This window comes from Equus caballus, chromosome 5, assembly GCF_041296265.1.
Source record: "Equus caballus isolate H_3958 breed thoroughbred chromosome 5, TB-T2T, whole genome shotgun sequence".
NCBI classification, from domain to species: Eukaryota; Metazoa; Chordata; class Mammalia; order Perissodactyla; family Equidae; genus Equus; species Equus caballus.
In genome coordinates this window covers 64,193,257-64,217,921 of record NC_091688.1, presented here as the reverse complement: position 1 = coordinate 64,217,921, position 24,665 = coordinate 64,193,257, and the positions used below count along the sequence as shown (strand labels likewise).

At 46.2% G+C, this 24,665-nt stretch overlaps 1 protein-coding gene across 2 annotated transcripts; it reads left to right on the top strand.

Moving 5' to 3' along the window:
- The first annotated feature begins 1,257 nt into the window (after positions 1-1,257).
- Positions 1,258-23,254, top strand: SARS1 (seryl-tRNA synthetase 1). Of its 2 annotated transcripts, XM_005610372.4 has the most exons (12): positions 1,285-1,515; positions 8,016-8,086; positions 13,591-13,668; positions 14,631-14,789; positions 15,763-15,906; positions 16,909-17,064; positions 20,243-20,464; positions 21,049-21,178; positions 21,447-21,604; positions 21,863-21,937; positions 22,308-22,437; positions 22,806-23,254. In XM_005610372.4, the coding sequence occupies exons 1-12, from the start codon at positions 1,380-1,382 to the stop codon at positions 22,961-22,963; spliced, it is 1,617 nt and encodes a 538-aa protein (XP_005610429.1). In that variant the 5' UTR covers positions 1,285-1,379; the 3' UTR covers positions 22,964-23,254. The 2 variants fall into 2 exon arrangements, with proteins under 2 accessions (XP_001494147.1, XP_005610429.1); XM_001494097.7 differs by lacking the exon at positions 21,863-21,937 and having other exon boundaries at positions 1,258-1,515; positions 22,806-23,218.
- The last annotated feature ends 1,411 nt before the right edge of the window (positions 23,255-24,665 follow it).

The window sequence follows — 24,665 nt, the reverse complement described above, 5'->3', positions numbered from 1 at the left end:
ATTATCAGGGAGATTCTTTGATAACTTTGGCTCCAATCAGCAACCAGAATATTTCACTGTAAAAGCCTGAATGTTATAAAATGAACATAGGAAGAAATCTTTGTTCAAGGAATTTTCAAACAGATCCAAGATATGGCCTCAGGACTTTGTACTGCCTTCAAATCTGCTAAATGGTTTCCCCTTGGGTAAACTTCGTCAAGTGTTTCTCTAAAAGATTCCATTTGCACTTTTCCAACTCTGTGATCTTAAGGGTTGGTAAAGGAACATTTTGGTTCACCCAATAATCAGACTAAGAAAGGTATCCTAGCTCTAGGGCAAGAGAGCAGGAATCTTGAGTTGAGGTATCCAGGGACTAAAATACAGAGTCATACCCTTGTTTCAAGATGGAGAAGAGAGCAGAGGCTCAAAGAGAGGGTCCAGTCTTAGGATCCAAGCTTGTAAGACAGTGACAAACAAACAGCAAGCCATAGGATACTGGAGTATATGAGGAAGCCATTTGGTGTAAACCTAATTCGGCCTAACCATGTGTTTTTTTTCCAAAAGGGCCTGACTTGGCCTTTGAGCATCCAATGTACATCTGCTTTAAGCATTTGCTATATCCCAAAAACGGGAGCAAATGGCCTTAAGATAAACATGCAACTTCCCCCACATGGGCATTTCTAAGGATAAGCGTCTCTCCCCAGGCTAGGAACTGATTGCTGTACTCACCTGTGACCACCCAGCTCCAGACAACAGACCTGCCACCAGCTGTATCCATCCAGACAGCAGATCTACTACCTGCTGTGTGAATAGCTGTGCTGTGCCGGCTAGATAACCTCGTGACTCTTGTAAAAGGGACATTCCTATCACATGTGATGTACACTCTTTGTTCCAAGAGGGTATATAACCATTCTGTGCACCCCACTTCTTTGGTGCCCTTCCTTGGTGAAGGAAGGCACCAGGCCAGCCCTCAGATCTGGCTCATAATAAACTCACCTCAATTTTCATTTACAGATTGGTTATGGATTATTTTCACCGACAAGAGAAACCGGCATCTACCAGAGGCGCCAGCTTCCGAGCCAGTGATCATTTTGGCAGGCCTCTGCCTAGCCTGAGATTTGGCCTTTAACACGAGGAAGCAACTGAGGCACTCACTTTTCCGGGGCAATCAGAACCCCTAGAGGGAGGGAGAACGCAGAGTACCGGGACAACGCCAGAGCCACACCCTGACACAGTACTAGAGGCCCATAGCCGCCTCCGGCCGAGAGGGGACGCCCTTGCACGCCCACTGCGCCTGCGCGGGGAAGGCTGGTCAGCGCGCCGGCGCAGTGCGTCGGTCTCAGGCTGACTGCCGCGGTGAGTTCCTGACTTCTCTTACTGTTCGCGCTGGTGAAGGAAACATGGTGCTGGATCTGGATTTGTTTCGGGTGGATAAGGGAGGGGACCCAGCCCTCATCCGAGAGTCGCAGGAGAAGCGCTTCAAGGACCCGGGACTAGTGGATCAGCTGGTGAAGGCGGACGGCGAGTGGCGACGATGTAAGTTCCAGGACGCGCGGCGTATCCCGGGTCCTAAGTCCAGTTTCATCTTTCGGATCGCGTTACCACTCCTGAGGCCACAGCTTCCTCCCACGTTGCAGTGGCTCCGAGGCGCTCTCTGTCCCCTAAACGCACCCTGAGACTGGGACCGTCCCACTTCTTCCTCCGCCGGGCGGTGCGAGCTCTCTTCCACGCGTGCTCCCGGCCGTAGCTGCTTCTCGGGCTGGGGAGGAGCAGGGCGCATGCGCACCAAGAGCTGTCAAGCCTCGCCACAAGGGTAGCTCGCAGAAAGCCAGGGCGGGAGGGTTGGGGGTCTCCCCTTTGCTAACCCTATCTTTGGTCGTCTCCGGTCTTTTTCTCATCTTCAGCAAGGCCAGAGTGGTCTCTCTCTGTTTTGATAGAATCTGAGAGTGAGTCACATCTGCAGCGCAATACTTCCACTCCACCCATAGTGGAAGCAGTTGGGCACTTTGGAGGCCGCCCCTGGCTAAAAGCAGTGATCCCGGAGCCTGTGGGAAGGCCGTCCCCCTGACCTGTAGGCATACCTTTAAGGATCGAGAAAAATCTTTCCGTTGTAGATCAGACACGGGGAGAGGGGTGAGATGAGGCAAGAAAAAGCTTGTAATTTGAGGCTGTTTAATTGTGATTTGTGGCAGTTTTCCGGAAAAGACATTGGCAGATTTGAGCTAGAACCTGGAACTGATCCGGGCATCTTTCGTGGAGCTAAATAAAACCACAGAACCCTTGCCTATCAACCTCTGCCTAGATTAACTGGAGTAGGCACTGATTGGCCAGATGCTGTCAAGCACGTGTGCTTCGTTTTGTCTGATGCAATAGGTCTGCAACCAGATGAGAGCCAGGTTTGTGACAGCACGCTGCAAAGGCAGTCGCTGTCCCAGCGTGTGGTGGATTTCTATTAGGAAAATTGATTTTCCTAAATTTATAAGTGTATTGGGCCCCAAGAGAGTAAGTGTTTAGCTCGGGTTGTCAGCTGATTCTGTATGCAGCAGTCTGTCTAATGTAGTAGTTTGACTGTGAGATCCGGCTACCTGAATCGGAAGTCTTGAGTTGCAGTGGAATTAAATTAAATGGAAGGAAAAACTAGACTGGCCACTGTTTTACTGAGTCAGGAGTATCAGATTTTTGTGTCAGTCTAGCCATTGTCCAGTGCTGAATGGCTTTGAATGTGTTAGCTAGTCTCTTGTGTATAATGTACACATCCACAGGAAGTTCTGTCCCTTACCTGACGAGTGGGTGTGTGGTGAGGGGGTGAGTTCTTCAGGGACAAGGTTGTGTTTCGGTCATCTCCATGTCCCAGTACCTACCTTATACATGTATATACAGCATATACATGTACGCAAGCATACATATAATTCCAGTACCTAGCACTGCACTTGGTCCTTGGTAAGGCCTGGACAAAGGTTTGTTGAATTCATGAATATCTTCTGTGTTCAGAGCACCTTGCCTTTCTGTATGAAAAGCAATTTATGTAGTTTATTTTCAACACATCTATTGATTAGACTCTTTTCTACCTGACCTCCCTTACCAATGTTCTCTTTGTAGCCAAAGGGAGTTAATGATTTTTTCCAAGTTACTGGCTGCCCAAGCTGGGCATTGACAGGTCTTGTATCAAGGTTCTTTTATATCTGAATCTCGGATCAGAGGTTATCATTATCTGCAACATCTATCGTTAGCTGCAGCAAGGATTTATTACCTAGAGCCACGTTATGAACTCAGATCGTGTTCCCTGACTGAGGACACAGCAGGCTTCACGAGGCCCTCCATTACAGCTATACCTGTTTGTCTGCCTGTAGACCTCCAAGGTGCCGGCGGGACTCTGTGTAGAAGACCCCAGGAGGCTGACAGAACTTAGAGATACAGCACCACATCAGAGTATACCACAACTCTTCTAACTCCAAGGATTCCATCTGTGATTTCTTCTTTTAATTCAGCGTAATATAATCAGGACACATTTGGGCATATGAGAAGCATTTGTCTCGACTATTCTAAAGCCAGTAGATTTCCATGTATCTTGAAATCGACTGCTAACTACAGGAATTCTCTCCTCCCCTCAGAAGTGCTGTCCTGAATGAGATTTCTCTTTACTATCCATTGAAGTTGTTATTTCCTCTTAACCCTATTGCACACATCTGAAGCCAGGCCCTTATTGTCAGAATAACTTTCTAACTGCTTTCAGTTTTACCTCGTCTTGGGCCACATCTAGGATGTGATCTTTTTGGAATGCAAGTCTAATCCTTTTACTTCCAGGCTTAAGTTTTGCAGTGACATTCATACCTTAAAGCAGTGCTATCTGACAAAATATAATGTGAGCCACACGTGTAATTGTAAATTTTCTTGTAGCCACTTAAAAAACGTCAAGAGGGGCTGGCCCAAAAAATGTCAAGAGGGGCCGGCCCAGTGTTGCAGCGGTTAAGTGTGCACATTCCGCTTCAGCGGCCCGGGGTTCGCCTGTTCAGATCCCGGGTGCGGACATGGCACTGCTTGGCAAGCCATGCTGTGGTAGGCGTCCCACATAGAAAGTAGAGGAAGATGGGCACGGATGTTAGCTCAGGGCCAGTCTTCCTCAGCAAAAAGAGGAGGATTGGCATCAGATGTTAGCTCAGCGCTAATCTTCCTCAAAAAAAAATATAAATAAATAAAAATTTTAAAAAAGTCAAGAAAAACAGATGAAATTAATTTTAGTAATATATTTTAACTCAATATGCCCCAAAAATTGTATTTTCAACACATAATCAATATAAAAAATTATTGAGTTAGTTTACATTCTCTTTTTTATAAGTCTTTGAAATGTGGTGTATATTTTACAACTTACAGTACATCTCGATTCAAGCTAGGCATGTTTCAAATGCTCAATAACCACATATAGCTAATGGCTACCATATTGGACAGTGTAGCCTTAAAGCATAAAAATTCAAATTTCTTAGCACAATTTACGAAGTCCACCTAACTTCCTGGTTTTATCATCTGCCACTCTCCCACAGATGCCCTCCACTCTTTCTTCTAGCCTTGTAATGCTACTTGTATACTCTTTTTTTTTTTTTGAGGAAGATTAGCCCTGAGCGAACATCTGCTGCCAATCCTCTTTTTGCTGAGGAAGACTGGCCCTGAGCTAACATCCGTGCCCATCTTCCTCTATTTTTTTTTATATGTGGGATACCTACTACAGCATGGCTTGCCAAGCAGTGCCATGTCTGCACCTGGGATCTGAACCGGTGAACCTCAGGCTACCGAAGCGGAACATGTGAACTTAACCACTGCACCACCAGGCCCGGCTCCTACTTGTATATTCTTTTGATCTCAGACCTCTTAACTTCAAGTTCATGGGCCCACATGCAATAAGCCTATCACTGAGACTCAGTGCTTGGAGATGAAGAAAGGTTTACTCAAATTCGCCAAAACAAGAAGGTGAGAGGATAGATTCTCTCAAATCCACCTTCCCAAAAGAAGTAAGCAGGGGATCTTTATAGAGCTAAGGGGCTTGGGAAGAGGTATTTCAGAGAAACAAAGGGGAAATGTGTGTTTATTTCACTCCAGATAAGCCCTTGGGCAGTCTGACTTCTGGGTATCAACTGGCAGCTGGGGGCTGGTTGTCTAGTGACCATAAATTCCTTAAAGGCATTCTTCATATGCAAAACAAGCTCATAAATCCTTGTGACCCTGAGTCACCCACCCCTCAGTTAAACAGGAAAACAGCAAGTTAACAAGATTAATTTCTTTTCATCTGTGTCTGTGTTGGGAGCAAGCTCAAAGGGTAATCATGTTCTTATTGAATATTTACAGTAACCCTCAGGTACCCTGCTTCACTTGCACACATCCATCACTGTTGCTTCTTCTTGGAATATTCTCTGTCCGGGTGCTGCCCCTACTCCCATCAGCCCCCTTTGCCACCCAACTCTGCTCCCTTGGCACTACCTCAATTGCTGAGTGCTCTCCATATATTATCTAATATGTCTCTGTTGTGGCAGTTATACTATTTTTATATGCAACTTTTTAAAACTTATTTTTCATTGAGATGTAATGTTTTCAATAAAGTGCACAGATCTTAATTGTTTTTTTCTTGAGGAAGATTAGCCCTGAGCTAACTACTGCCAATCTTCCTCCTTTTGCTGAGGAAGACTGGCCCTGAGCTAACATCCATGCTCATCTTCCTCTTACTTTCTATGTGGGACGCCTACTGCAGCATGGCATGCCCAGCGGTGCCATGTCCGCGCCTGGGATCCGAACTGGTGAACCCCAGGCCGTCGAAAAGCGGAACGTGCGAACTTAACCGCTGTGCCACTGGGCCGGACCCCTAACATTATTCTTAATGATGAAATAGTGAACGCTTTCTCTCCAAGGTTGGGAACAAGACAAGGATGGCTACTGTCACCACTTCTAATCAATATCACTGCTGGAGGTTCCAGACAGTATGATATAAGGCAAGGAAAAGAAATAGAAGATCAGAACAGAAGTAAAACTGTCGTTATTTGCAGGTGACTTGATTGTGTATGGAGAATCTGAACTATTAAAACTAAATAAATTTAACACGATCACTGTATATAATATACAGAATCAGTGACATTTCTGTGTGTGAATAACAATTGCAAAGCATCTGATAGAAATATATTTAATAAATGACATTCAAGATCCCTACACTGAAAACTACAAAACATTGCTGAGAGAAATTGAAGATAGTGAAGAGATATGCTATGTTCATTGATTGAAACCTTCAGCTTTAATATTGTTTTTGAATTTTGTTTTCTTTTATTTCCCAGTACCTAGAATGGTGTTTTCTTTTATATTCCCAACACTTCAATACTTAGCATAGGGCCTTGCAAATAGGAGGGACTAAATAATTTTTAAAAACTTTTTATTTCAAAATAGATAGAGCTTGGGGCGGCCTGGTGGTGTAGTGGTTAGGTTCACATGCTCTGCTTTGTTGGCCTGGGGTTCTCGAGTCCAGATCCTGGATGCAGACCTACACTGCTTGTGAAGCCATGCTGTGGTGGTGTCCCACATACAAAACAGAGGAAGATTGGCACACATGTTAGCTCAGGGTCAATCTTCCTCACCAAAAAAAAGATAGAGATTTACAGAGAGTTACAAAAATAGTACAGAGAGGTCCCATGTGCCCTTCACCCAGTTTCCCCAATGATGACATCAAACATAACTGGTACAATATCAAAACCAAGAACTTGGCATTGCCGCAATCCACAAACCTTACTCAGATATCACCAGTTTCGCAGGCACTCACTTGTGTGTGGCTCTATCTGATTTTATCTCAGGTGTAGGTTCATGTGACCACTGCCGCTCTCGAGGTGCAGAACTGATCCACCCCCACAGCGATCCCTCTTGCTGGCCCTTTGTAGTCCGTTCCTGTTCCCCTCCCCCGTCTAACCCCAGCAGCCACTAATCTCATCTCATCTCTGTAATCAATGTGAATGAGAAAGTAGTTATATCATTTTGTGCTAAAGTTTAGTTTAAATTTGATTTAGTTAAAGTTTGGTGAAACCTTAAACAGTAGCTATTTCTAGGTGCTGTCTCATTTCCGGCCATCATTTTACCTGTGAAAAGCTTGATTTTTACTGTATTGCTCCTCAAGCTTAGATTCAAGAGGTCCAGCTTTTGCTAATCAGACTTAGACTGATGAGTCACAACACCAATGTGTTCCTTTGGGCCGGAATACCTATGTAACTGATTAGTGCACCATCTTCCCCTAAGAAACCAAAGTATAAGAAACTAAATTATTCTCAAGGCTGCCAGATGAGCATTTGGTCAGAGCAAAGGGAATACGTTAACTATTTCTAGCATAGAGATGTAGCACTCAAGTTCGTGGGAATAGAAACATGACTGTCCCCTTTCCAGATTCTGGCACATACCACATAGTTTCTTTAAATGTATTTTAAGATAACTGCGCAGGTTAATGTTACTGTATTTTCCAGGTTTCTCAGATGTGTCACTCTACAGTGGCATCATCCAGGTTATGATACTTTTTTTTTTTTTTAAGGAAGATCAGCCCTGAGCTAACATCTGCTGCCAATCTTCCTCTTTTCGCTGAGGAAGACTGGCCCTGAGCTAACATCCATGCCCATCTTCCTCTACTTTATATGTGGGACGCCCGCCACAGCATGACTTGCCAAGTGGTGCCATGTCCACACCCAGGATCCGAACCAGGGAACCTCAGGCCTCCAAAGCGGGACATGCACACTTAACCGCTGCGTCACTGGGCTAGCCCCTATGATACTTTTTAATTTCAGTCTCAGAATGGCCTTTTCCTTGTCACCAAATGCTGGGGAACCCTATTGCAGTCACCAATATATGCCAGCTAAACTTGGGGGCTCTGAAGCCATAAGACTGTACAGCCTCATGAGACAGATCCTTGAGCTCTGCCTGCACTTTGGCCTGGGCTGAGATCAGTCCTGAAGAGCCGTGGTTAGGAGACGGAGGTATCTTAATTATGTGCATATCTTTGGTATATTCTTGGGTTCTTTATTCTTTAGGCAGGTTTCGGGCAGACAACTTGAACAAGCTGAAGAACCTGTGCAGCAAGACGATTGGGGAGAAAATGAAGGTAAGAGAACTGAGAAACAGTCTGGAGAGCTTGAGCAGAGGTATTTAATCTTATTCTTGTTTTTTCTGTTGTTGTTGTTTGGTGAGTAAAATTGGCCCTGAGCAAACATCTATTGCCAATCTCCCTTTTTTTGCTTGAGGAAGATTGGCCCTGAGCTAACATCTCTGCGAATCTGCCTCTATTGTGTATGTGGGATGCCTCCACAGCATGGCTTGATGAGCAGCATGTAGGTCAGTGCCCGGGATCCAAACCTGTGAAACCCTGAGCTGCCAAGTGGAGCACGCAAACTTACCCACTTGGCCACAGGGCTGGCCCCTAATCTTATTCTTAGTTAATACATAATTTCTTACTGAGTGTCTAATTCTATGAGATACTGCATTTCTTACCAAGGGGAGAAAATTATTTTAAAAAGAAAGGAAGGAAGAAGGAGGGAACTAAGAGGTACTTTCAAGGATCGGTGGGTCCATCTTCTGTCTTCACATATGTTAGGGCTGCTGTGATGGAATACCATAGACTGCATGGCTTATAAACAACAGAAATTTATTTCCCACAGTCTGGAGGCTGGGAACTCCAAGATTAAGGTGCCGGCAGATCCACTGTTTGGTGAAGGCCCACTTCCTGGTTCACAGACAGTCTTCTTGCTGTGTCCTCATAAGGGGTGGGCCTGAGGGAGCTCTCTGGGGTCTCTTTTATAAAGGCACTAATCCCATTCATGAGGGCTCTGCCCTCCTGACCTAGTCCCCTCTGAAAGACCTCATCTCCAACTACCATCACATTGGGGATTAGGTTTCAACATACGAATTTTGGGGGACACAAACGTTCAGTCTATAGCAAGGTAAGATTCTTGCCATACAAGTCATTCAGTGTCTAGTCTATTCTTTTTTTTTTTTTTTGGAGGAAGGTTAGCCCTGAGCTAACATCTGCTGCCAATCCTCCTCTTTTTGCTGAAGAAGACTGGCCCTGAGCTAACATCTGTGCCCATCTTCCTCTACTTTATATGTAGGACGCCTACCACAGCATGGCTTGCCAAGCAGTGCCATGTCCGCACCTGGGATCCGAACCGGCGGACCCCAGGCCGCCGAAGTGCAACGTGCACACTTAATCGCTGTGCCACTGGGCTGGCCCTATTCTATTCTTATAATAAGAATATAAATTCCACCAGTAATCCTTTTCAGTTCTTTTTTTTTTTTTTTTTTTGAGGAAGATTAGCCCTGAGCTAACTACTTCCAGTCCTCCTCTTTTTGCTGAGGAAGGCTGGCCCTGAGCTAACATCTGTGCCCATCTTCCTCTACTTTATATGTGGGACGCCTCCCATGGCATGGCATGCCAAGTGGTGCCATGTCCACACCCGGGATCTGAACCGGTGAACCCTGGGCCGCCAAGAGGCGGAACGTGTGAACTTAACCGCTGCGCCACCGGGCCAGCCCCTAGTTATTTCTTGAGCTCAACCTACAGTGCCAGAGGTTTCTTTCTTTTTTTTTTTTTGTTTTGAGGAAGATTAGCCCTGAGCTAACATCTGCTGCCAATCCTCCTCTTTTTGCTGAGGAAGACTGGCCCTGAGCGAACATCCATGCCCATCTTCCTGTACTTTATATGTAGGATGCCTACCACAGCATGGCTTGCCAAGTGGTGCCATGTCTGCACCCGGGATCCAAACTGGTGAACCCCAGGCTTCCGAAGCAGAACGCATGTGCTTAACCACTGTGACACCGGGCCAGCCCCAACCACGGGTTTCTTATGGCACTTTATCCCAGTACAGCCATGCTCTTTAATGAAAAGAGCACAGATATGGAGTCCAAATCCTGGACTGGTAGCTGTGTGACTTTAGCAGATTACCTTCTGAGCCTCAATTTTCTCATCTGTGAAATGACAGTATAATACTCACCTAGAGAACAGGATTGTGAGAACTAAATTTTTTAAATGTAGAGAACCTGGCACAATGACTAGAACATTGTAGTTATTCAACAATTGCGAGTAACAATGGATGGCAAGTAGTTACTGGCCTTCATCCAAAAAATCCTTCCTGTACCTGAAGCATAAGTTTCAGCTTGACCTTGCTTTGGTATCCAGAATAGTGCATGTTTTAAATCTTTCTTCAAAAATACTTATAGCCCTTTAATAGCGTCTTAAAAAACATATTAAATGCACTCTACAGTCTTTCTCATTTTTAAGTTGTAAACCTCTAACTTAACCAAAAAATTTAAATTGTGGAACCTGAACCAGTGAAGAGCATAACAAAAAGATTCCCTTGGGATTCTAGCACCTTCTACTTCGTGACAGTCGGCATCCTTCTTTTTTTTTTAATTTTATTTTCGGATATACATCATAATGTATTTTGAATTCTGTATAGATTACATCATGTCCACCACCCGAAAACTAATTATAGTGCATCCCCTCACATGTGAGCCTAATCACCCCTTTTGCCCTCCCCCCTCCCCCCTTCCCCATGGTGACCACCAATCCAATCTCCAGTGCTATGTGTGTGTTTGTCGTTTTTATCTTCTACTTAGGAGTGAGATCATATGGTATTTGACTTTCTCGCTCTGACTTATTTCTCTCAGCAAACTACCCTCAAGGTCCATCCACGTTGTCACAAATGGCCGGATTTCATCATTTCTTATGGCTGAGTAGTAGTCCATCGTGTATAAATACCATATCTTCTTTATCCATTCGTCCCTTGATGGGCACCTAGGTTGCTTCCAAGTCTTGGCCACTGTGTACAATGCTGCAATGAACATAGGGGTGCAAGTATCTTTATGCCTTTGTGTTTTCAAGTACTTTCAGCTTGTGACTGGCTGCGGAAATGGATATCGAGAATCATACAGTTTTCTTCCTATGTTGCTTATGATGCTTAATCATTTGCATGTCAGAGGCCCCATGGTTATGTTAATTCCCATGTATACTCCTGCCTGGGTGTTCTTTGGGACAGACAGATAGTGCCAGCCAAGTGTTTTCACAGCAAGAAGATGGGAGTGAGTGTTTTCATTTGCACTACCATCCTTAGATCCCTTTACTGCCAGCGCTGCGAGGAATGTTATCCCTGGCTGTCCACTGCAATAGTACTAGCAATGCTTTAATTTGGTATAGCACTTGAGAGCATTCAAAACTCTTTCATATGCATCTCATTTTGGTTTTGATCTTTGCTGCAAACCTGGAGTGTAGGTAGTACAATTATCAGCCCTATTAAAAGGGTAAGGGAATTGGCTTAGGGAATGAAGGGGCTTGCCTGAAATCACACCGTGAGTCAGCTGTAGAGCCAGAACCTGAACTCAGAACTCGAATGTGCTGCCCTGAGGGGTCATCAGATAGCTAGGGAGCCTCAGCTATCTTGGCTACCAGATGGAAAATCTTGAGACTTAGGCCATTTTTTTCTACCTCAGTAGTCTATGTTGTTTTTGTCAAGACTCATACTGATACTTTTAGAATTCTCCAACTTTTTTTTTTGAGGAAGGTTAGCCCTGAGGTGACATCTGCCGCCAATCCTCCTCTTTTTGCTGAGGAAGGCTGGCCCTGAGCTAACATCCGTGCCCATCTTCCTGCACTTTACATGTGGGACGCCTGCCACAGCATGGCTTGTCAAGTGGTGGTGCCATGTCTGCACCCGGGATCCAAACCGGCGAACCCTGAGCCGCCGAAGCGGAACGTGCGCACTTAACTGCTGCACCACCAGGCTGGCCCCAAGAATTTTCCAACTTTTTAAGACGATTTTGCTTGACTCACTGAAGGGTGTGAGTTGGGTTATGGTTAGAATCCTGACTTCTCACTTTGGTGTATGAGAATGTGTAATGAGCCTAAAGGATTCTGTGCTTTATCCTTAGAAGGAGATTTAGTCCTTTCTCATGGTTCAGTTTTGTGCAATGGGACATGAAGTTGTATAAACATAATTACCTATTGTTATATGTATGGAATTTTAAAAAATCTTTAGGGTATTGAACGTGATTTCTATATATCATTTTATTTATACTTGCAAAGCAGACCCTAAATCTTCTCGACTTAGTTTTGCTTTGTTTTGTTTTGTTTTTTGAGGAAGATGAGCCCTGAGCTAACATCTGCTGCCAATCCTCCTCTTTTTGCTGAGGAAGACTGGCCCTGAGCTAACATCCATGCCCATCTTCCTCTACTTTCTATGTGGGATGCCTACCACAGCATGGATTGCCAAGCAGTGCCATGTCCGCACCCGGGATCCGAACCGGTGAACCCTGGGCCACCGAAGCGGAACATGCATACTTAACCACTACACCACCAGGCCGGCCACTCAACTTAGTTTTATTCGAGTTTTGCTGAGGTCTTATATATCTTGTTATAATGGCCTTTGATATTTTTCTTTACCTACTTTTAATTTAGGAATATTTGACTTTCAAAATTATCTTTCCTGGGGCCAGCCCGGTGGCGCAGCGGTTAAGTGCACACATTCCACTTCCATGGCCTGGGGTTCACTCATTCGGATCCCAGGTGTGGACATGGCGCCGCTTGGCAAGCCATACTGTGGCAGGCGTCCATGTATAAAGTAGAGGAAGATGGGCATGGACATTAGCTCAGGGCCAGTCTTCTTGAACAAAAAGAGGAGGATTGGCAGCAGTTAGCTCAGGGCTAATCTTCCTCAAAAAAAGAAAAAAATTATCTTTCCTGTGGATCTGGGCAAGGATTGGAAATGATGATTTGGCAGAATATCATAAAGAAGGATGAATAAGGGCTGGCGCAGTGGTTAAGTTCCTATGCTACGCTCTGCTTCAGCGGCCTAGGGTTAACTGATTAGGATCCCAGATGCAGACCTGCACACTGCTTATCAGGCCATGCTGTGGCAGGTGTCCCACATATAAAGTGGAGGGAGATGGGCACAGATGTTAGCTCAGGGCCAATCTTCCTCAGCAAAAAGAGGAGGATTGGCAGCAGATGTTAGTTCAGGGCTAATCTTCCTTGAAAAAAAGAAGTATGAAGAGAGAAACCAGAGAGAAGAAGTGCAGCCCTGGGTACACCCCTGCCACTTGGCCAACTTGCATTGATTGCTCTAAACTTAGTTCCAGATTTTGTGACATTTTACTCAAAAATTTCGTTTTCTTTGGCTCCCTACTAGTCCATAATCCCACCCATCTCTCCCCTTAGCCTCAGTGCTGGGGTTGTTCTCAGCAGGTGGATGAGGGTGCACAAATCCGCACGCAGGCTGGCTCCTGAGCGGCACGTGAGCATTTTCACACATTCTCGGCCGTGACTGTTCTGCGTCCAGGGCAGACATTCTTCCGGCCTTCCTGATGGTGTCAGCCCTCTGACCCTGATGGGACAGTCAGTCTGCCCAGGATCAGAAAGCTAAAAAGTGGCAGGACAGGGACTTGAGACTTTGTCTTCTTGCTTCCAATTTACAAGTTTTTCTCTCACTTGTTACATCTTTTAAAGACAGTTATATAGAAAGTTCTGTGATTAGTTTATATGATATATTAATTTGGTATGCACTTATAAAACTATGTCAGAAAGTTTCTTTTATTCAGTAGTTTTTCTTTTTCCTGCAGAAAAAGGAGCCAGTGGGAGATGAGTCCGTTCCAGAGAATGTATTAAATCTTGATGACCTCACTGCAGACGCTTTAGCTGTAAGTTATTGTCTTTTTCTGTTTCTAGATTGGGATTTCTGTTCTCTTATCTTAACTTTACTCCTTGACGAGCAAGTGCTGACACTGCTTCACGCAGCTTTGTGGCATCCTTGAATTTCTGCAGCTGGGAGATGTCTCCATCCGCTCTATAGATGAGCCTGGACAGCAGAGGTGGAGACAGGTGGAGTGGAAAAGTCAAGGGGAGGAAGAAGAGAAAGGAGGAGCTGAGCTATTTCTGATTACTCCATTGTCACAAAGTCAAGGAATTTTTGAATTTACTGTCGTTCAGTGAATACGCACTACCGTGAGCCGAGAGCAGTAACTTTCAAGTTTTTAAGTCACTGAACCCTTTCTTAAAACCCATAACACAAAAGCATAGCAAGAGCAATAAACACAAAAGAGCAAAGTTGCTTTGCTTGAAGGGCTAGTTTGGGGGTGTTATCCCTGACCAGCCCTCCCAGCTGAGGGCTCCCCACTAGAAAGCACAGTGGTTTGAAACCCCTACACTAAGGAATACAAAAGAAGCTTAAGACAAGGTCTCTTGCTCCCAATACATTTATCGTCTTCCTAGAGAAGAGTTAAAGGTTGGAGAGCTAACATCATGGAGACCTAAATCGGTTTAATCAGGAATATTTCAGAAAGTGCAAGTTAAGGCAAAGACCTCTGAAAAGAGCCACAGCATTCAAACTCCTGAGGTTTACAGGAACAAAGAGAGTGGCCGCAGCTTATCCATCTCTGCCGTAGGCGCCCGGAAAGAAAACGCCAGTGGATTTGTAGGACGGGACTGTATATATCCCTGTGTGAAATAAATCTCAGTTCTTTGAAAGCCTTCACTGTCAATTTTTAAAATGCTGTCGCAAGGGTTGTCATTAGAGCACAGCAGGGTTAGGGCGACAGAGTCTCATTCCTACTCTGTCCGTGACTCACTGTGGCCTCTGTCGGCCTGGCCTGTTCACCTACAGAATTTGAAAGTCTCGCAAATCAAAAAAGTCCGGCTCCTCATCGACGAAGCCATCCTAAAGTGTGATGCTGAGCGGATAAAGCTGGAGGCAGAGCGGTTTGAGAACCTCCGAGAGATCGGGAACCTCCTGCATCCCTCTGTGCCCATCAGTAATGACGAGGTGGGTGTCGGGGCCACAGCGGGCGGCTGCCTCATGTCTCGCTGTCTGTTGGGAAGGGGGCGGGGTGGGAGGAGGACAGGGAAACACTGGCACTGGGTATAATAGGCCTTGTGTCAGAAGCAGGCTCTTTGTACGTTCGCTCTGCCCACCAATTGAGAAGTGAAAGAGTCAGATCCCCGCCTGATTGGGAAGTCGGGGAGACAGCAGGTAGGAGGGGACTTCTGGCATAGAAATCTCTTCTAAATCAGGCTGCTGTCCTCCACAGCGTGTTGCCCGTGGTAGCAGCAGTCTCGTGGGAGGGATCTGCTAAATCAACCTCACCCCTCACCCACACCCTGCTGAGAAGCCGCAGGTTGAAGGGAAATCTGCATGATAAAAGTTGCCTGCTGAGTGGGACCGTCCCCAGCACAAAGCTGCTCTGAGCCCAGCCTTTGTTTCCTGACACCTCAGCCGTGGCAGGGCCCATCTGTGCCTCTTTCATTCATTCCCTGGTGAACGAATGTTAAACTCACTGCAGGCTGGGGTGGCAGACTCTGGAGGTCAGGGCCCTGAGCCCGCCCTCATGTGGCCCCGGGACCAATGAGAGCCTAGAAAAAAAAAATCTACATTCTCCTCTGCACCCCAGGCGATGCTGATTGTCCAGGGGACAGTTGTCCTGCGGGATTTTCAAGGAGTCATTTATAAGGGGGAAAAAAAAACCCTGAGAGAATACAACGGATCTTTTGGAAAATCATAACTTTGGTTCTGCGGGCTAGAGTCACTTCTAGGAATTTATAAATTATTATTTTTCTACTGAGCACAAATTCTCTGGCAAATTCCCCTCTCTAGTCTCTGTAACAATGAACAAACCTAGTGTTTGAGTTAAGCAATGGCCTCACAAAGCTCTAGGTTGTTCTTGGAATAGGATTTAGAAAGACAGAGGTTGTAGAAGTCAGAGATCCTGCATCTTTCTCTCCTGGCCTTGTTTCCTTAGGATGCGGACAACAAAGTGGAGAGGATCTGGGGCGACTGTACAGTCAGGAAGAAGTACTCTCACGTGGACCTGGTGGTGATGGTAGATGGCTTTGAAGGCGAAAAGGGGGCCGTGGTGGCTGGGAGTCGAGGGTACTTCCTGAAGGTAAGAGCCAGGAACCAGTAGGGATGGGATTATAAAGAAGGAACTAAAAAAAAAAGGTGCAGAAAACGTAACTTTCTTAAAGGGCCCTGCAGTTCCACCGCTTGCACTCGCCTTTCTACTGCAAGCCTATTGGCAATTAGATGCAATTCTCTAAGGCGGGAGCGTGCTTATTCAGGCTTCCCTAGGACAGAAGCCACTGAGTGATCCTCCATAATGAATGTATGTTTTGCTAACTGAATCAAAACAGTCTCCGCCCTTAAGGAGCTCAGTGTAATTGGGCAGCCAAACAAGTAACAGTCAAAACCCACTGTGCTAAGTGCTGTGGTGTGAGGAGGCCCGGAGTGCTGTGAGAACCAGGTGGAGGCAGACCCACATGAGAGGGACAGAGGGCAGATGAATTCAGGGAAGGCTTCCGGAAGGACATGGTAAAAGAATTTTGGAAATACTGTACATATATGCGTATACATAGGTATGCTCTACATACACAAATGAGTCCAGTGTTACAAGAGTTAGCACACGATGGGGCTGGCCCCGTGGCCACGGGGTTGGGTTCACACGCTCCACTTCGGCGGCTCAGGGTTTCACCGGTTTGGATCCTGGGCATGGATATGGCACCACTCATCAGGGCATACTGAGGCGGCGTCCCGCATGCCACAGCTAGAAGGACCCACAACTAAAATATACAGCTATGTACCAGGGGGCTTTGGGGAGAAAAAGGAAAAGTTAAATCTTTAAAAAAAAAAAAAGGCACAAGAAAACTCATGCCCCTGGGGCCAATCATCCTTTTCCCTTGCTTTGGTATCTTAAAGAGACTTCTCTTTACAGTGCGCCTGGATGGTGTGCTGGGCATTGGTGTTAGGAAGGAATCTCTTGAGTCAATTGTTGGGATCCACGGTCTTTGCTGGCCTCCTGTGTCCCCCCAGTTGCTGTGAGTGTGAATTCTAGCAGATGAACACGATGGCGACAGAACCCAGTCCCAGTGCTGTGTCTCTGCTCCTTTAGGGGGTCCTGGTGTTCCTGGAACAGGCACTCATCCATTACGCCCTCCGCACCCTGAGGAATCGGGGCTACACTCCCATTTACACCCCGTTTTTCATGAGGAAGGAGGTCATGCAGGAGGTGGCACAGCTCAGCCAGTTTGATGAAGAACTTTATAAGGTGAGTGGCCGGGGGCAGTCTGGCAGAATGACTTCTGGAGTTATGAAGCTTAACTTCAAAAGACACAGAGCAGCGCTGTCCTGTCGAACTTCCTGCGATGACGGAATGTTCTGTATCTGTGGCTGTTGGGCGCTTAAAAGGTGGCTGGTACAACCGAGGAAGTAAAACTTTAATTTTCACTCATTTTAATTTAAACAGCCATATGTGGTAGTGCCGCCATATTGGAGAGTGCAGACCGAGAGCCTGTTTTATCTTTGGGAATCTGTGTGATGTGTCTAAACGAGCATACTTTAACATTATGAGCTTAGAAAAGAAGCACATGTATTGAGTGCTTGGCTGGTCTTCCCACTCCTGACCCCAGACCGGAAGCTTCCACAGGGCAAGATATACTTTCCCTGGGATAGGTGTGGCTTCCAGTTTGTGGCTCCTTCTCACCCATCTCAGGGAGAGCCAGAGGATTCAAGCCAAGGTTCAGAGGGTCATTCTGATCAACTGGCTCTTGATACCAGCTATAGCACCCCCAGTCTACGCCCAGCACTCAGAATTTCTAGAGCGTCTCTGCTAACGGCCGTCCATCGCAGCAGTTTGCTTGCCCGTCTCCTTCAAGACTGTTCTGACAGAAGGGGGCGACTTTGTTCTTAGTGGCTATTCCCTTCCAAGACCCATGTTGGGGAGGAGTTGGACGACTGCTCCTGGCCTCATCCCGCTTATCTTATGTGGAGATGAGTTAATAATTAGAACCTTCTTCTCACTGGGTCCTGGTGATGAGTTCAAAGTTATGTTTTCATTCAAAATACAGTGGAAAACGAACTGCTCTCCCTAAACCCTGAGCATTAGTATAACCTTGGTATCCTCCCTCTCCTTTCCTTTCTTTCTTTTGATAAGGAGAGAAAGTAGTCATGTATCAGCTGAAACTTCTTCTGTCTTTTCTCTTTCTTTCGCATCTCAACCCCAAGATTGGATAATCTCTAACAGAACTTTAGAAGGATGCCCTTTAGAAGGTAACACCAGGGAGAAGCTTATCCAGAGGATTATGAGAAATATTAGGTAGCAGGTGCTGCCTGTGTCTCCTGCATCCTCTGTCCAGATGCTTCTCGGATCCACGGCGGGGAAATCACAGGTCTCAAGAGTGAGGGATTTTGACTGGCACTTCTTGCCTAATAGAAACCTGAGTTTATTCGTTCTCTGGAGCAGTGCTGTCCAATGGAACTTTCTACAATGATGGAAATGTTCTGGATCCACACTATCCAGTATGGCAGCCACCAGCCACATCTGGCTGTTGAACACCTGAAATGTGGCTAGTGCAATCTGAGGAACTAAATTTTAATTTCATTTCATTTAAATAGCCATATGGGACTAGTGGCTGCATCATCCTAGACTGTCCAGCTCTAGAGTTTTTCTACGTTATGTGTGAATAGCCTCACAAGGGGCTAAATTCCCACTGTTGGGTAGCAAGGTCGTTTTCCAGGTCCCCAAACACTGGCCCAGAGGAAGTTTCCTCCTGTACCTTTTTTTTTTAATTAAAGTAATACCACATCACAGAAAATTTGGAATTGGTGGGGGGAAATCATCTTTCCCATTACCTGATACAACAGTTGCCATTTTTAAAATTCTTTTGAGGGCTTTTTTTGTACATATATCATTTTCACATACTTGTAATCACAATGTATGTAGAATGTCTTTTTACTTAGCGTTAGATCTAAAGCATTTTTCGGTGTTACACATGGTCTTCATAACCATCGTTTGTCCTTTTTTTTTTTTATTGCAGTGACATTGGTTTGTAACATTATATAAATTTGAGGTGTACATCATTATATTTTGATTTCTGTGTAGATTACATCATGTTCACCACCCAAAGACTAATTACAATCCGTCACCACACACATGAGCTTAATCAGCCCTTTCACTCTCCTCCCTGGCCCCTTCCCCTCTGGTTACCACCAATCCAATCTCTGTCTCTATATGTTTGTTTGTTGTTGTTTTTGTCTTCTATTTATGAATGAGTTCTTACAATATTTGACTTTCTCCCTCTGACTTATTTTGCTTAGCTTAATACCCTCAAGGTTTATCCATGTTGTCACAAATGGCTGGATTTCATCCTTCCTTATGGTTGAGTAGTATTCCATTGTGTATATATACCACATCTTTTTTATCCTTTCATCCCTTCATGGGCACCTAGATTGCTTCCAATTCTTGGCTATTGTGAATAATACCGCAATGAACATAGGGGTGCATGTATCTTTCTGCATTCATGTTTTCATCTTCTTTGGATAAATACCCAGCAGTGGAATAGCTGAATCTACGTATGGTAGTTCTATTCTTAATTTTCTGAGGAATCTCCATACTGGAATAGCTGGATCGTATGGTAGTTCTATTCTTAATTTTCTGAGGAATCTCCATACTGGAATAGCTGGATCGTATGGTAGATCTATTCTTCATTTTTTGAGGAATCTCCATACTGTTTTCCATAGTGGCTGCACCAGTTTGCACTCCCACCAGCAGTGTATGAGGATTCCTTCCCTCCATGTCCTCTCCAACACTTGCATAACCATCATTTCTTAGTGGTTTCAGAATGTTACATGGACTAGATGTAGGGCAGTCAGCTCTTACCCTGTTGAATCTTTAGGGGCCTTCCTTTTTTGCTATTAATAGGTAATGTTACAGTAAACTTTGTGCTGTTGGTAGCTTCTTTTTTCTTTTATGTTACTTTCATCGGCTGAACACCAAAGTGATTCTTTGAGGATTATAACCACTAGACGAACTCATAAGCACCGAGAAAGTGGACACTATGTCTCCTTTTGCCCAGCATTGGCAAAAAGGACTTGGCATTTAGTAATGCCTCACAAACATTTGTTTTGAGTGGATTAATTTAGATTGCTACCAGCTCAGGTTTATTGCACACCTGTCAGTATTGGCCATTATACATCATTTATAAATGTTTCATTTAATCAGAATATTTTACCTCCTTTTAATTTGCATGTCTTTGACCTCTATTAGGGAGCCCATTTGGGACTGACCCGTTCCTCCCTTGTCTTTTTAGCGTGCCTGCTCACTCCCAGGCAAGGATAAGGACAGTTCTTCCCGTCCCGTCTCTCGTATCTCCCCTGCGGTTCCTTGCTCTAGCTGAGGTCCTTCCTCCTCCCTCACGCTTGACTAGTAAAAGTCCCTCCTCCTACAGGTGATTGGCAAAGGCAGTGAAAAATCTGATGACAACTCCTATGATGAGAAATACCTGATCGCTACCTCAGAGCAGCCCATTGCTGCGCTACACCGGGACGAGTGGCTACGGCCAGAGGATTTGCCCATCAAGTATGCTGGCCTGTCCACCTGCTTTCGCCAGGAGGTGGGCTCCCATGGCCGTGACACCCGTGGCATCTTTCGAGTCCATCAGTTTGAGAAGGTGAGTAGACAGGTCAGGGTGAGGAGTAGGACCCTTCCACCTATCTGTCCAGGGTGGTTAGAGGAAAGACAGGATCTGGGTTGCTCAGGCCCACCCTGGCGCCACTCTTTCCTCTCGTTGCCTCCATCTGTGTGTCTAGGGAAGAGCCTGAGAAGCGCATGGTGGAATGGCTGTGAGCACAGACTCTGGAATCAGGCTTCCTGAGTCCAAATGCCAACTCCACCACTTGCCAGCTGTGTGGCCTTGAACAAGTTGCTTAACCTCTCTGTGCTGTTTCCTCCTCTGTAAAAGGAAGATGATAATAATACCTACCTCGTTAGGCCTACCATGAGGCTTAAACTAGTTGATATGTATAAAGCACTTAGAACTGTACCTGGCACATACATGGGAAGCTGAGTATGAGCATTTGTTCTTATTACAGTCCCAGTCCAGTTCACCATGGCGGTCTCTTGCTGGGGGCCCAGCCTCACCTGACTCCCAGTGGTGTGGGAATAGGTCTTCACTACGAAGCTATCTCCCACTTAGGTCCTTTAGTTTATTCACCCCGTCCCATTGTCACTGTCTCTTTGGGTCCCTCCTTGCAGATTGAACAGTTCGTCTACTCATCGCCACATGACAACAAGTCGTGGGAGATGTTTGAAGAGATGATTGCCACTGCCGAGGAGTTCTACCAGTCTTTGGGGATCCCTTACCACATTGTGAACATTGTCTCAGGTATCAGCCTCCCCTTCCTGCATCCCACAGGCATCACCCTCACCAGCTGAGCTGCCACACAGAGAAATAGCTCACAATCCAGTTAATTGCCCACATTAATTAAAATATCACACTCGTCTCACTTGGGAGTGTTTGGTGATAAGAATATCTGGGCGTGATTTCACTTCTGGGGATAGGATGTGAATTAAAGAATTCTTCAGGTTTGCTAAAGGTTAGCCTTCTGAAATACCATCCGTCCTTCATGAGTTCTAGGGGTTTTTCCTTACAGGTTCTTTGAATCATGCCGCCAGCAAGAAGCTTGACCTGGAGGCCTGGTTTCCGGGCTCGGGAGCCTTCCGTGAGTTAGTCTCCTGTTCTAACTGCACGGACTATCAGGCTCGCCGGCTCCGAATCCGATACGGGCAAACCAAGAAGATGATGGACAAGGTAGACGGCCCCTGGGGAGGCGGGCAGCAGGGCCTTCAGGGCGGAGTAGACCCATCTTACTTCACAGCCCTTGGAGCAAGTTATTTCCCAGCATCATGGGAAAATCTGAGCTGCTCAATCTAGACCAAAAAGGGAACCTGAAAATGACTTCCACTGAATCAGGACTGAGGCCTTTTAGATAGAAACCTGAATCTAGCTCTTTTCTACAAGGTAATTCTAGCTTTTCTCTTTTTGGCTTTCTGTTTTCTGTAACTCCAGATAAAGAATAATCCCCATTTGTCTACACAGAACAAGTCGGAGGCAATGTCTTCCCTCTTCTTCTCACCCAAGAAGGTCTGGGTTGTAAGCTTCTCTCTTCAAACCCAATTTTCAGGCCCTTATCTTTTCCAAGTCAGGGACTTGACTGGGGTTAAGACTACTCTGGTAGTTTCTTCCTTCCCTCAAAGGGCCCAACTCTCCTCAGAATACTGGGACCTACCGCTTGGCACTCATGGAGACATGAGGAATCTTCCTGGAGTTATCTAATAGGCAACACATACCAAGCAGAATTCAGGTTTAGAAGAAGATCAATAATGGGTAGAACCCATGGTTTTGATTTGGATGGTTACAGTAGGGGGTCTGGCTGGTGGATGGTTCCTGGTCATCAGGAAGGCCAGCGAAGGGTAGAGTTTCACTGCCCCCTGTGGGGACCCTCTCTCCACAGGTGGAGTTTGTCCACATGCTCAATGCTACCATGTGCGCCACCACTCGCACCATCTGCGCCATCCTGGAGAACTACCAGACCGAGAAGGGCATCATCGTGCCTGAGAAGTTGAAGGAGTTCATGCCGCCAGGTCAGCCTTCCAGCCCAGCCCACCGTCCTCCTCTGCTCTGCCTGCACACTCTTCTGAATAGCAAGCCCCTTTCAGAATGTACCTAGTTTTCTCGTTGAGACGTGGTCCCTGAAACTCTGCCTGTCCTCTGGTGCTGGGCATTGCTTGAGAAAGGCGGTGAGGTTGAGAAAGTAGCCAGGGAAGGTATGGTCTTCTATTTAAATGCGGCTAAAATTCAGACTAGGGAAGAAAAGAATAAAAGAAAGCAGTGCCCATTGTGGGTGCCCTTTTGTTCAAAGGGGCCGTTGTCTTGCGGAACTCTCCCTGGAGGGCCGTGGGCTTTCACTCCTGAGAAATGATAGGTTATTTGTTTGGCTCTTCCTCTCCAGGCCTCCAAGAACTGATCCCCTTTGTGAAGCCTGCCCCCATTGACCAGGAGCCATCAAAGAAGCAGAAGAAGCAGCATGAGGGCAGCAAAAAGAAAGGGGCAGCAAGAGATGTCACCCTGGAAAGCCGGCTGCAGAACATGGAAGTCGCCGATTCCTGAACATTCCTTCCTTCCAGTTCGCCAGGCTTTCATGTCTGTCAGCTGAGATCTGCGAGCCTGCCCACGGGTCCACCCACTCGTCACCTGCCCCATCTGACTGCATTGCTAGAAGGAGAACCGCGGCCATGTACAACGCAGTGTTCTGTCTCTTCGCATGGGCATAGGATCCAATCACGGATGACTGATGAAACCATGTAATAAAGCATCTCTGGGGAAGGCTAGAACTCTTCCTCAGTCTTCTGGCCAGGGCTTGAACTCTGTCTCTGACAGTTCTCCCTGGAACCATCCTCACTTCTGCGTTTCCTTCTAAATAAGGCTGTTCCATTTAGTAAGTCAGTGAGCCTTCGAGAAGGTAGGTGAAGGCAGAAGTAGATTTAGTAAAGGCCCAAGGGGAAAATGAAAGCTTTTAAGTCTTAGACATACAAGCTTGCAGGAAAAGGGCCAGGATCCTCCTCTGTAAATTTGCTCCTGCTTAAAAGCAGTTAGGTAGGACCAGCTTAGAGACCAGAGTTCATATAAAAAGCCTCATAACACCTTTGTTCCCTAGGAAGGGCCCCATGGAAAGGGAGGGAGGCTGTGAGACCTCAGGGTAGGTGAGACTATATTTAATCCAAAAGAGCCCATAGATTCAAGAGATAGGGCAGGGCCTTAGTAACGGCTGCTTCTCTCTTTCCACTCATCCCCGGGGAGACCAAATGCAGGACAGCTTGTTGCTGCAACTCCAAAGGATCCAGGTAGCCACAGGACAGAGGGGAAACAGCAAGGCTGTTTTCATCCCTTCTCTGGAGCTCCCACTGTTGCCCTAATAGCCAGTTCACCCTTTCTCTGGGGAGGGTGATGTTTAGGCTCTTTATTTACCTGCTGCCTTTCATCTGCAATCTACAAACACTTTATTTTAATAACCCCTTGTGTTGGTTTAGTGCTTCTCTCCTAGGAGCCTAAAATACTTCCTATAGATGCTCTCTTTTATCATTGCGACAGTCTCAGGCTGGAGGGTGGGGACATGATTACACCCCTTCCATCGTAGGGAAGACAGGACAGGGTGGGTAGGGGAGACAGGCAACATGGCGAGGTGGCGGCCGTGAGCCCTGACTCCTCAGCCCTGTTTGATTGTTGTGTTTCTCGAGGATGAGAGCAGGGCTCTGAACTGGCCCATCGCTAAGGAGCCTTTATTTCGTCTCAGCTCCCTTAGTCCCTAAGCAGCAACCTCCGTGGGCCTGCTGGAGCTTGGCACCCAGGAAAGAGGCCATGTGCTTGGTTTTCCACTGGGAGCTTGGGGCTGATCTTTTTAATTTTGCTACTGGGAACCCTATCAAAACTGGGGCTCCGGAAAGGGTGAGCACAGCGGCTCTCTTGCCACCGGCAGGCTCCACCAGCCCGCCCTCGCCATCACCCGTTGCCCTCTGCTCTGGGATGACAAAGCCGGGGCATGAGGACAAAAGACCAAACTGCTCCCATTTACTCAGAAGGACCAGAAATTCACATTCCTGTAGCCTCAACTATTTGGTTTGAAGAAAGGCAGTTTACACAGTGAGCAGGAGGCTGGTTTGGGTCCCCACCACACCTCTCTTTGCCGTTTGAAAAGCCTATTGGACTTTGGGGCTAGAAACTTTCAAATGGCCCTGAACACCCCCATCTAGCCTTGCAGGTCATTACAGCTGCCCCCCTCTGCTCCCCATGCCTACCCTCTTCATCTCCCGGT

What these genes read in the sequence shown, in the direction of transcription:
- SARS1 (XM_005610372.4), top strand. Translation starts at nt 1,380, where the DNA reads ATGGTGCTGGATCTGGATTTGTTTCGGGTGGATAAGGGAGGGGACCCA. An exon ending in CCAAGAAGATGATGGACAAG is followed by an intron (nt 21,605 to 21,862) that starts GTAGACGGCCCC and finishes CTGTAACTCCAG; the next exon opens with ATAAAGAATAATCCCCATTT. An exon ending in TCTTCTTCTCACCCAAGAAG is followed by an intron (nt 21,938 to 22,307) that starts GTCTGGGTTGTA and finishes CTCTCTCCACAG; the next exon opens with GTGGAGTTTGTCCACATGCT.